This window comes from Onychostruthus taczanowskii, unplaced genomic scaffold, assembly GCF_017590055.1.
Source record: "Onychostruthus taczanowskii isolate IOZ18803 unplaced genomic scaffold, ASM1759005v1 scaffold64, whole genome shotgun sequence".
Classification (NCBI taxonomy): Eukaryota; Metazoa; Chordata; class Aves; order Passeriformes; family Passeridae; genus Onychostruthus; species Onychostruthus taczanowskii.
The window spans coordinates 3718043-3731045 of NW_024504122.1; the positions used below are offsets into that span (position 1 = coordinate 3718043).

The following is a 13003-nucleotide window of genomic DNA, read 5'->3' on the forward strand; positions in this document are numbered from 1 at the left end:
CCTTAAGAAAATGTCAGACTTTGCAGCTGCTGAGTGTTTCTGTCTAATCACTTTCCTCCCTGTAAGCTAATTGCATTGATGGGAGAATTAACATTTAGTGGAGTTTGTGGAAGCATGGATTGCATGTAATCTCTTTCCAATGGTGGATTTTGGACCCAGTACCAAAGGAGTGTCATGATGGGGGGGAATTTGATGAGGAGCTGAGTTTTAGTGAGAGCTTCCCCTTGCTTGGAAAAATGGTTGGATTGGGATATTCCTCATGTCCATGGCTACTGTGGTTCATCCCTGCTGGAGAGTGGCATAATCCTCGTCTTGTCCTCGGGCCCTGCTGCCCAAATTCTTCACACTCAGAGCACAACAATTGTGAGACAAGAGGGGACTCAGAGGTGGCCTTCAAGACAAATCCAAGGTGTCATCAGCTGTAATTAAAAGCAAAATTTACTTCAGACACTCCTTGTGGGTTCCATGAAGCCAGGGGGGGTTTCAGCTCCCTCCAGGCTGCAGCCATTGGGAGCTGTCCTTGCACCCTCAGTGGCTCCCTGTGCCACCTCATCCCACGCTCCAGGACGCCCAGCCTTGGCCTTGTGCTTGTTAAGGCCACCAGCCAGCACCAAAACCCTGACATGATTCCAGCTCTGAGCTGGGAAAATGAGGAGGAAATCCCAGTTCCTGCTCCCATGGCCTGGGTGCCACGAGAGGTCCTGGAGAGGTTTGGGCCAAATGGGCACAGGGAGGGTCTGTAGCAGGGTCACTGGTGCTTGCAGCAGCCTGCCTGTGACCCACTGCATCCCACTGGGAATTGTGGGCATGGATTGGGCTGTGGGGGGGTTGTTATAGCACTGAAAATGTAACTTGTGCTTTTTCTAGCTACAGAGCTGTAATTCTCTAAATATATCTTGTACTGCTCTTAGATAACAGACAGCTCCAGTCATCAAAATAATTTTAAAAACCCCTCAAAAAAAAAAAAAGTTGGAGTTATGGAATGTTGCTGTTATTTAAAATGAGATAATTTTAAATAAGAGACAGTGGGGAGATACTGCAAGAGCAGGATGCTCCTGTACTCCCTGTAATGGGATGTAATTTGCCTCAGATAACAATGCATGTTTATTCTTATAAAAGCAAAAATGATTGCTTTCCCTGCCTGGTTTCCATGCCATTATTAGAGGGAAGTGCCTGCAGATAGAATTGATGGCTCTTCCAGGAACGGGCTCTGGGTGTCGGACTGGCACAGCCTGAAGGATGTGCAGTGGGAAGGGAAGGTTATCAGGGAGGGAGGGAATGACAGGAGATAATTCCACAGAGCTTTGCTGGGGGAAGAATAATGGCCAGGAAGGAGATTGAAAACACAAGAGGACTACAGGAGAGATTTTTGTGACTGGGAAGGAAAATTAAAAAGATTAATGAGAAGGTTGTCCTGCAGAAAAAGCTGCAGATTGTGAGGGAATCACAGGTGGGCTGGTGGAGGGGAATGGATGGCTGGGGAGCAGAGGGCACAGGGAAAGGGCAGGGAACAAGGAGTGACTTTGGAAGAAGGAAATTAAAAATAATGCAGGAGGAGAAGAATTAGTTTGTCATTAGAGTGCAGACAGAAAGAAGAGGAGCCACAAGCAGAATGCCAGGAGGAGGGAATAGGTGGAGAACTGCTTAAATGAAGATGAACATGAGAAAAAACAGAGTAAAACAGGGATTGGGGAATAAAAAGATAGCAGACAAAGCAGCACTGGACTTAAAAAGCAAGTCTGGAATTTGGATTCAGCTGGGAAAGATGCCTTACTTTCCATTTTGGTGCCATTTAACTCAGTGGTAGATTTAAATAAGTTATTTTAGAACCATTTAAGTTGGAAAAGCTCTCCCAGGTTATCGAGTCCATCCTGTGCCCAATCCCCACCTTGTCCCCAGCCCAGAGCACTGAGTGCCACATCCAGTCCTTCCTTGGGCACCTCCAGGGATGGGCACTCCAGACCTCCCTGGGGAGTCCCTGCCAAGGCCTGAGCACCCTTTCCGTGGAGAAATTCCTCCTGGGAGTTATTAGTAGGTCTGTGTGGGGCTGTCCAGTCATGCAGACAGACTGGAAAGTTCTCCAGTCTGAGCTCCATTCCTGTCCATTGATCAGACAAAACTGTGACAATTTCCCTGCCTGGCAGACTGGGGTCAAGCAGGAGGAGGCTTGGAAGGAATGAGCAGGTGAAATGCAGGGATCAGCTGTGGAACAGAGCACTTGCTGTGGTCTGTGCTGCACTTCAGTGCTGCTGCTTTCCTGGAGTCAGCCACAGTCAGGCTGAGCTTAGGGAGGGCACAGAGGGGCTCTCACAGGAGGGATTCCTCATTTCCTGCCCCCTTCATGTCACTGCTTCTGTCACAGATCTCAGCCAGTGACAGTGCTGAAAACACAGACAGAAATTCAAGTTCCAGCTTTATTTAAAATCCACATTTGACTACACAAACTACTGGGCTGTGGAGTCAGACACCCTCTTGCCAAGACCTGTCCATGGGTTTTCTGTCATTTAATCTCCAGTTAGAACAGAAGGAGCAGAGCTGGGCACAGCAGGGGAGAGTAGGTGGCTCCAGAGCTGCCTCTGGCTCTGGTCTGACGTGGCAAGGGAAAGGCTGAGCATCAAAAAATCCCTGCCTGTTGTACCTGGGGGCTGTGAGCTCTGGGCAGCGATTTGAGAACGCTCTGGGCTCTGTCTGGGGTGCTGTCCTGAGCTGTGCCTGCCTTCCCAGAGCCAGCAGAGCTCTCATCCCTCTCCTGGGCTCAGCATCTGCCCTGAGCTCGCTCCAGGCATCTCCCTGCTCAGAGGAAGTTTTCCCTTGGTTTGTATTTTTGAGATACCTCTTTTCCTTGCCTGCTGGTTTTAGTTAATTTCTTTTTTTTCATTCCACCTCAGTGAGGTATTTTTTGAGCTTTGTGGTGCCTGAGAAGAAGCTGTCTTGATTACTTATCCTGAAGCTTTGGTTGGAGGTGACCTTCAAGGGCTTGGCCTTCTAATTTTCATTAGAAAATTAGAAAAATTAACTAAATTTTTTTTTTTCATTCCACCTCAATGAGGTATTTTTTGAGCTTTGTGGTGCCTGAGAAGAAGCTGTCTTGATTCCTTATCCTGAAGCTTTGGTTGGAGGTGACCTTCAAGGGCTTGGCCAAGCATGTGGAGAAGCCTGGCTCTTCCAGGCCCCAAGCCAGACCTTAAACTGCTGGATCTTAGTCCTGTGATGGCAAAAATCAGAGTCTTGGAATGTTACTAAAGGATAGCAGAGGTTTATTGCCTTGTGCAATGGCCATATAATCTACTGAACAATTCAAACAGCTTTGTGCTTCACGTTAATTACAGGTATTATCTAAATTCAGACAGTTATTTATGACTTCTGTTCATTGAAGGCAATAATGTACATTTGCCCATCTCAGGTAAAGTTCCAAAAGTAATACTGAAAATTAATATTTTCATCTTGTGGGTTTTCTCATCTTTAAAGGTACTTGCATGTGCTCTCGTGTGTTGCCTGACCAACCTGCTGCTGGTTACACACACCAGGAAACAGAAGTGTCTATAACTACACTTTAACTGGGAAAGATTCAGCATTATCACTCTAAATTTGGCTGCTTCCATTACATGTGTTGCTCTAAACAGGCCAAAGGGTTTTTCCCTGAGGAGGAAATACTGGATATTGCCATAGAAAAACATCCAGACTGCAGCAATCTGTTAAGGGGATCTTGCTTAGCTGTTCTTTTTGAACACCATCAGCTAAAAATACATTAAGATTCCTAAATTTAGACCTATAAGAGAGAAAACTGCTTCCATGAGAGAGGAGCTGGAGCTTCTGCTGCCTTTCCTGCAGCCTTCTCAGGTGCTCCCATGGGATCCCTTAAGGCTTTTGGACTCCACAGGACTGGAGCTGGAATGCGAACACCTGGTACCAAACCTCAGAGCTGCTGAAGTAATTCCTTGTGGATTCATTTGCTTTCCTCTCTTCAGACTTCATGTAGCCTGCAATAAATCCTTGTGAGATATGCAAAGAAACTGCTGTTAGTGCTGCAGAAATGAAATAATCTGGTGTGTTTTATTGCAGGTTCCATTGCAGCTCATTGAGAGTGTGGAGTGCCGGGATATATTCCAGCTTCATTTAACTTGCAAGGACTGCAAGGTTATCAGGTAGGAGAGGCTCAGTGTTAAAGTGGGGGGGAAATTTACTTTCCACGTGCCATGGGCAGCTGGGAATGGTTCAAGGAAATGGGGTTTCTTGATTTCCCTCAGAAGCTTTTTATTTTGTCTGGTTTTTATACAAGGAGGGCTGTGTGTCTCACTGTTGTGATTCAGGACAGCAGCAAACCTTGCTGTGAGCTCACATGGCTGATCTTGGTTTTGTTCTGAAATTAATTTCAGTCTCAGTGTGTTGTCCCTGCTTTGCAATCAGTTAGAATACATAGCTTCAATACATTATAGTTATATCAATATTTCCATATCAATAGGTACAGAAGTAGATAGAGCAACTGATACACACATTGCAAATGAGTTTTATCAAGATTTGGGGTTTGGAGGCTTCACCCACCCTGCATTCTCAACACCTTTGAGAGTACAGTCACTATCCTTGAGGCATGGTAACCTCCTGGGAAAGAAAATGAGGGCATAAGGGAAGAGAAAGTGAAGGAAGGTGGTAAATCCAGGTGTGCAGGCAGCAGTAACTCCTGGCTGTCCTTCCCCACGCTCCAGGGCTCTCTGAGCAGTCCACCCTGAGCTGCTCCTCGCTGGGGTTTTTGTGAAAACTTTTCCGCTGAAGAAATTAATTTTGATCTATGAACTTTAATTAAGAAGAAAGGAACATTTCTTTTTGATTAAATGTTTGCTGGCTGTACCTTTTGTGTAATGAAAGGAGCCCCAGCCATCTCGGAGCACTCAGAATGTTTAACAGGTCAGCTGCTTCCTGAAAGGCTGTTTTTTCACCAGGACTGATTTTACTTTAGAGGTAATATTTAGTTTAATTTGAATTCAATGTTTAACTTCCTCTTCACTTGTAGCTCTTGACATTTAAGAAAGTCACCCTTCTTCCCACATTAATTTGTTTTTTCCCTTAAATTGTAGAATGAATACAAATTATTTGTATTTTTGCCACCCATATCAATTTTCTCTCAAAATTGCATCTCCAAGACTGAGGACTTGGTGATGGTTCTGAGATGGTGAAGTTTGGGACTGAGACAGAAGGGTTAGAATATATTCTTGTTCTTTTTCATGAGCAAGCTTTGTATTTTGAGAATAGAATTCAAATGGAGATAATACTTGTTATTTACACCACTAACTTCAAAAGAATTTAGGAGGAATTTAGGGTGAGATGTATCTTGTCTGAGTGTGGATGTTTAATAGAGAATTATCCTGTCTCAGTGAGTAGTCTGGGCTTGCTTTACAGTCAGTGATGGGAAATAAATAAACACCTCAGGCTGCAGTTCCTCACAGCTCTAGGGAGATGTTGGACATGGCTTTTCCCTTCCACGTTGTGGCTCTGAGCTATTTGCAGGTAGGGGAGATAAATCTGCCCCGAGGGAATGCAGATGCCATCATTAACCAGGACTGAGCCGAATGGAAATACTTGGGCAATATTTAATAGCTATAAAATCTTAAAGAAAAACATCAGAGCAAAATAAATCACTGGTTTATTTCCACTCTTTTACTCTAAAGAGTCCAGGAATCCTCTTTGAAAAGAAAAGCTAAAGTAATTTTAATGCACTGCGTTGAAGATTGGTTTCTCCTGTGTAGGGAATATTCTCTCTGCTTGTTGTTAGTCTGTAACATTGGGCAAAGCTCAGTCAGTGCTTCCCAACAAAGACAACAAAGAAAGAGGAGGGTTTCAAAAGCACCTTAAAACCCATCTCATTCCACCATGGGCACCATGTCCTGCCATGGGCAGGGACACCTTCCACCAGCCAACAAAGAAAGAGAAGGGTTTCAAAAGGACCTTAAAACCCATCTCATTCCACCATGGGCACCATGTCCTGCCATGGGCAGGGACACCTTCCACCAGCCTACATTGTTCCAAGCCCTGTCCAGCCTGGCCTTGGGCACTGCCAGGGATCCAGGGGCAGCCACAGCTGCTCTGGGCACCCTGTGCCAGGGCCTGCCCACCCTGCCAGGGAACAATCCCTTCCCAATATCCCATCCATCCCTGCCCTCTGGCAGTGGGAAGCCATTCCCTGTGTCCTGTCCCTCCATCCCTTGTCCCCAGTCCCTCTCCAGCTCTCCTGGAGCCCCTTCAGGCCCTGCAAGGGGCTCTGAGCTCTCCCTGGAGCCTTCTCCTCTCCAGGTGAGCACTCCCAGAATAGGCTCTGCTAGCCTGTTCTTGTTTACAGGACTGTGGTTATAGTATGTATATAGTATATATATAGTATATATATATATATACTATATAGTCTATATTAGTATAGTATATTAGTATATATATTCGTATACTATATTAGTATAATATAGTACATATATTAGTATAGTTATATATATTACATATATAGTATATAGTATATATTATATATATACTATATAATAATATATATAATATACTATTATATATACTACAGCTATAATAGTATAATTCTATGATGTAGATTACAATGTGTGGGATAGTTTTCTGAGTTTCCCCCTGATCCAGCAGTCAGAAGGGGCTGTAACACATTCCTGTCTTTGACCTGCATGATCTTTTCTTGGTTTTATATGTAGCACATGGAGAAATGTCCCCCTTATTCCTGGCAGGGCACACCCTGGTTATTCCCAGTCCCAGAATGTTGCTGCTCAGTCAGTCCTGACTCCTTAAGTGTTTCTTTACTCATTCCACAGGTTTCATTTTATTTCCCGTTAGAGTGCACATGGAAGCAGAACTAAGTTGTCAATAAGGTGTTTATCCTCACTTTGAACTCTCACAGAGCTTTTCATGCTCAGCCTGTCACCTTCTAGAGTGGCTTCTCCTACTGAAAGTCACCCATGGGATGTTTGTCTCTGGGCCAGGTGTCAGTTTTCCACCTTTGAGCAGTGTCAGGACTGGCTGAAGAGGCTGAACAATGCCATCCGCCCCCCGTCCAAGATAGAGGACCTGTTCTCCTTCGCCTACCACGCCTGGTGCATGGAGGTTTACGCCAGTGAGAAGGAGCAGCACGGGGACTTGTGTCGGCCAGGTACGTGGGGACAGCCTTGGGATCACCAGAGCAGCACCTGGATATCCCCAGGGAATTACTGGGGTGGGTTTGAGTCAGTCAGTCAGGTGTGGAACCAGCAGCATTTCGTTCACCACTGCAGCAGATTTCAGTCTAAGCCATTCTGGGTTGATTGTCACATTTTTGTCTGGAACACTGATCTCCAAGATGGATGTTGGGGAAGAGAAGGGAGCCTCTGAGCTACTCCTGGGTTCATTCACAGCCACAGGCAGTGATCTTTTCCAGTGGAATACCATTCTTGCTGCAGGGCTGTTGAAGCCCACAAGTAAATAAAAGCTCAAGCTTGGCATGCTGGTGGTTGTAGCACTTGGTTGAGTATAAGAAATCAGATTTCAGGCACTCTGTGATCTCCTGTCAGTCACAATTCACTGCCTCAGGGAAGTGTCCCAGTTACCAGGCTGAGAGATGTTCCTGGGATTCTGTCCTTGCTGCTGAATCTGCTCTGGAGCCTGGCACAGGCTCTCGTGTCTGTGGTGTCTGGGGAAGAGCAGGGATCACACAGTGGCAGGAGGGGTTCCCTGGCCCTGTTCCTGTTCACACACTCCATTAGCAACTTCTGGAAAATGCCAAAAATCTCCTCAGAGCAGAGTTTCACACCCAGGGCTTTTCCCTCTTTACTAAATTTGGGAAATGGGAGCTGGCAGATGTATGGAAGTCTTGCTGAGTCTCCTCTTCCTTGCTGAAACAGAGAGACTTCAGTCTGATGCTGGATTAGGATAATCATGGAATGGTTTGGGTTGGAAGGGACCTTAAAGCACATCCCATTCCACCCTTTGCCGTGGGCAGGGACATCTTCCACTAGACCAGGTTGTTCCAAGTCCAGCCTGGCCTTGGAATCTTCCAGGGACAAGAGGCAACGTTTACCATTTTATTAATTCTTATCAATCAAATTTTTTTTCTTGCAGCTTTGTCTATCAAATAATTTTCTTTAATGTAACTTTATCTCCCTGTAGCTGCCTGTGGCTGGGGGTAGATATTCTCCTTCAAAGAGCTGAATTATAGCTGAAATAAATCAGTGTGAATGTCGTTGAAGAAGTCAATCCCAAGACATTGTCATTTCTCTTCTACTTCCAAGGAGCCCATTATTTGGTATATACAGACAAAAGTACTGAAGTGCTTCAAAATCCATCCAAGTGTCAACAGAACACATTTTCTGGGAAAAATATGTTAGCAGTGTCTATAGCAGAGATCCAGGCTGTGGCTCAGAGGGTCGGCTTTAATAGGAAGCACAAGCCCACAAAATACCCAGCTTGCTTTCCCTGGGATTTTGAGAGTGGGTTGGGATGCTTCTAAACATTACCAGTGTTGGCTCAAAGTGCCTCTTAAAATACCAGCAACTCAGGAGAAATGGACAAAATATTAAGGTTGGGGTTTTGTTTCCAAGAGGCAAACCTGTGGCTGCACAGTAGCTAAAAGTTGAGAGAGAAAAATCAAACAGAATCTATGATTTTCATGTAGCTTTATGTGTTTCTCTTAAAACCCCCAGGCTGAGCAGCACTGATTTGGGATAGTTCCAGTATTCTCATTTGCTATCCAGAAAAATCCTTAAGGATGTAGCACAAGTTTTAAGGAGCAGCTGATAGGGAAGCCCATTCTTGTGGTGCTCCAGTAAAAGAATTTGTGGGATTTTTAAATTTAGAAAGTCACTGCTAAGGACAAATCTGGCAGAGATTTTTGCCTGCCTGGAATGTGTTTTCCAATTCCACCTCTGCTCTTGACAATGGATCTTTATAACACTGTAGTTTATTAAGTCCTGTAATTAGGCTACTGTCTGTATTCTTAATTTACCTCTTTATATTTATTTCTAATTGTCCTGTAAAATGGCATTAAAAATAATTTCAGACATGTGCATTTACATCTTGGATTTAAACATGTATCTGTAGATATCTGGGGGATTGAAAGGCTTTAAGGGTTTTCTACAATATTTAATGGAGAGATGTAATACTTAAAGCATTAATTTTTCAGCAGATTTTTCCCCCCTTGGGTGCTGCTCTGCCTCAGGATTTAATGCTGCAGTAATTTAAAGAGACAAGCAATGGATGAACTTTCAGATTCACTTATCTAGTGCTGCTCACATGCTCATTAAATTTAGCACTTTTCTTAGCCCTGGAAACCTGGAAATTTTGTCTCATTTTCTAGACTTTGTGTCTTCTTATTCTTTATTGCCATTGTATATTTTTCAATTGTATTTTGAGACTTTAAAACAAAAGTGTCTAGGAAATAAATGGGGCTCATTCCACTTCCTTTAATGTATCAATCCAGGAGATTGTGAGGCTCTTGTGACTGATATTTGTGTCAAACAATCATTTATGCGTTCTACCTCTCTATCTCCACATGACTCACAGAAGAATAATGTCCAATTTATGATGGAAAACTGAGATGCAGGACAAATGACAGCACTTGCCTCCAGCCATACAGGAAACCTGGGGCTGGAAATGCATATTCAAAGGATTGCCCACGTTCCAGGGCACATTCCAGGTCTTAACCTTTTTCACCAGAGCCTCACATTCTTCTCATTGATAGAAAATTGTTCTGAACTTCCAAACATCCCACTTGGATTGCTGATGGATCTCAGTTCCTTTGCTGATGTCCATGGTTCTGGTCTGCAGCGTTGCTTTTTAATACGAATTTCCAGAAGTTGGTAATTTCAGGGTAAAACTCCTTGTTGGACTCTGGCATTTTTGGAGAGCTGGCCAGGGAGAGATGTCAGTGCCAATGTCAGAATGAGGCTGTGAAATGCACCGGGTGGCTTTGGACTGAAGGTTGTGCTGCTTTTCTCTGTTCTGCAAAGTAGGAATCCTAATTCCTTACTTCCCATTCATTTTCCCCTGTGCTCTTGGTCCCCAGGAGAACACGTAACTTCCAGGTTTAAGAACGAAGTGGAGCGGATGGGGTTTGATATGAACAATGCCTGGAGGATTTCCAACATCAATGAGAAGTACAAGTGAGTGCTGGGGCTGCTGCTCCACAGCCAAACTGCATCTCAAAACACTCAGTTACTGGAACTTTTTTCAGCTTCTAAGTTCCCAAGAAGGGACAATCAGAATTATGATTTTTTGTTGGTTTATAGAAAAAATGTGCTTTAAATTATTTAATGTTTTATTAGCTGCTACAGTTTTTTAGGCTTGGAAATGCCAGGTTTTGGTGTGGCTAATTAGAGAATAAGCATTCTAAGGGAGGTTTTAAGTGAGCAAAGAGTGGAGTTTGACTTTTTAAGACTTTTTTTTATTGTTTCTTATTATCTAAGTACAAAGACATGTATTAAAAAAAAAAAAAAAAAAGAAAGATGTTTTGAAGAGTTAGATTTGTAGATGAATAAGTAAGAGAAAATGCTTTCTGAGATACTCAGAGAGCAGACAAAAGCCCTGTTCAGGCTCTGGGGCAAAGGAGGGTGCTCTGTGATTCCCAGCTGGGGGGACAGGGTGTTCTGGCTGATCCCTGCTCCAGCTCATAGCAAACCCTGCTGGAACACTTTGTGATGGAGCAATTGGAGTGCTCTGCCTGTGCAGGATAATGACTCCCAGCTGGGGGCTGGTGTCCCTGCAGGAGCAATCTCTGCTTTGGCCTCTGCAAGTCAGAGGGAAGGAGAAAAAGGCATCCCTCCATATTTAATGCTGGAGAAAGGGAGTTTATTAACATCCAGGGAAGCAGGAATTGTCAAAAAGGCTGTCAGGTTCCTCCAGTGCTGCCCTGTGCACTCTGGGAAGCCTGGAGCTGCTCCATAGCCCTGGCTTTGCTCCCTTTCCCCCAGGCTGTGTGGCAGTTACCCCCAGGAGATCATCGTGCCCGCCTGGATCACGGACAAGGAGCTGGAGAGCGTGGCCAGCTTCCGCTCCTGGAAGCGCATCCCTGCCGTGGTGTACAGGTGAGGAGCAGCTGCAGCAACCTTCCCCAGGCTGGAAATGGGAAGTCCTGGCAAGGAAAAGCTGGAGTAACTCATAGCTGGGAGTTCTGGGAGGTGCTCAGGCTGCTCTGGGTAAGGCAGACTCTCCGCGTGTGCTCTGAGTGGGAATAATGGGTTGCATTTAGAATTCCAAGCACACACTGGAGGAGCACTCAGCATTTGCATCTCCTGCAAATCATTCCTGGGGCAGTCACCCCAGTTAAGATTGATTTTTAACTTTTCTTAATATGAAAATGAAAAAATGGGAAATGAAGACATCAGAGGAGAACTGATAAATGGCCTCCCTGGCTGGGAACTCCTTTGGCTTTTCCCTGACTCATCTGGCTGATTCTCAGACTGCAGTATAAACAAGGACAAATACCAAAATTACTTGAAGGAGATCTAAAACTGAGATTAAAAATTAATGTACAGTTTAGCCCTATCTCCATATTTTAGATAGTTTTAATTACACAGACCCTTCCTTAGACTGAATCCAGCAATTCTTCATAATAAAATTGCATATCTGTGAAACTGGGTTTTGGCAGGTTCTTTAGTAAGAAATACATTGCAGCATCTGTTTTTCCAAATATTTTTAATTTTGTAGATATTTGGTGGCTGCCCCATCTCTGGAAGTGTCCAAGGTCAGGTTGGACAACCTGATCTAGTTGCCTCGGAGCATCGTGATCTTGTGAAAGGTGTCCCTGCCCATGGCAGGGGATGGAGTGGAATGAACTTTAAGGTCTCTTCCCACCCAAACCATTCCATGGTCCAATAAACCTGTCACTTAATACCATGGCCCCTTCCCTGGGGTGGTTATCCTCCCATAAATCTTTAAAATCTCTTTAAAGCATCAGATGACAAAGGGATTAAAAAGTTAATGAATACTGATATTCCCTAAGCCTGGACACCCATTCCTGCTGAACACGGGGAGCAGGAAAGCTGGCAGGTCCTTGAAGCTTGTGTCAGAGGAGCCAAGGGCAGGAGAGCTGTAGACCACAAAACTCTATTTACTGAGCTTAAGGGTTCTTGTTCAGTGAAGGCAGAACAAATTGGCTCATGGCAGCAAACCATTACCTTTAAATCCTGCTGTCTTTTTTCCTTTTCCTCCCAAACAACAAAGGGGTTTAGTGTGGTCTCTTTTGGAATGGTGAGGGGGTTGTTCTCTCCTTTGCTCAGCTCTGGGAAGGGGAAAATGCTTTCCAGCATATGCTGACTTTTAAAAACCTGGGTATTTTATTATTACAGTACTAAATGTGTGTGTATATATATTATATATATGTCTAAAGGAGAATAATATGATTTATATGTGGTTTTGGCTTTAGCTTTTGGGCCTTTTCTGCAGTTGTCATGTAATTAGGGGATACCTCACCTGCAAACCCACTTCCCCAGGGCAGCATTTCCCCTGCTGCTGTCATCACTGCACAGAAGGAAAGCACTTTGTTCTCATTCCTGGGAACTCCTTGCATTCCAGGGGTTTATAGAAGAGCAATTGAAAAGTCAAAAGACCACAGAGACTGAAATTGTTATGTCCCCATGTTCAGTTTTCATCAGTTCTGCTGAGGCTCTGGGTGGTAAACTGCACACAGGGATTCATTGCTGAGCTTAAATCAGTGAGAGAAAAGTGTTTCTCTTTTTTGATTTATTTTTTTTCCTTATCTTGACATTTAGTAATAGATTTTTCAAGACATCCAGTTCATCACTCTGGGCTCTAATAGAGCTCACAGCAGTGAGGGGAGGAGGATTTCTGGGTTTGACTGGGCTTGGAGCATGCTGGGCTAGGGGAAGGTGCCCCTGCCCATGGCAGGGAGTAGAACAGGATGAGTTTTAGGGTCCTTTCCCTCCCAAGTAATTCAGTGATCTTATGACTGGAATTCCTTTTTTCACTAAGGGGCAAGAGCTTACTCAACATTTTTTATCCACTTAAATTATTTTGGGAC

The 13003-nt window shown here is 44.3% G+C and overlaps 1 protein-coding gene across 10 annotated transcripts in view; it reads left to right on the forward strand.

Moving 5' to 3' along the window:
* The window catches only part of MTMR3 (myotubularin related protein 3), a 75986-nt gene that overhangs the window by 40399 nt on the left and 22584 nt on the right, over positions 1–13003 (forward strand). For all 10 annotated transcript variants that reach the window (XM_041420508.1, XM_041420504.1, XM_041420509.1 and 7 more), the window contains 4 exons: positions 4063–4145; positions 6978–7144; positions 10031–10127; positions 10935–11048. In XM_041420508.1, the coding sequence (XP_041276442.1) occupies positions 4063–4145; positions 6978–7144; positions 10031–10127; positions 10935–11048 (461 nt within the window). The remainder of the gene's footprint in view (positions 1–4062; positions 4146–6977; positions 7145–10030; positions 10128–10934; positions 11049–13003) is intronic.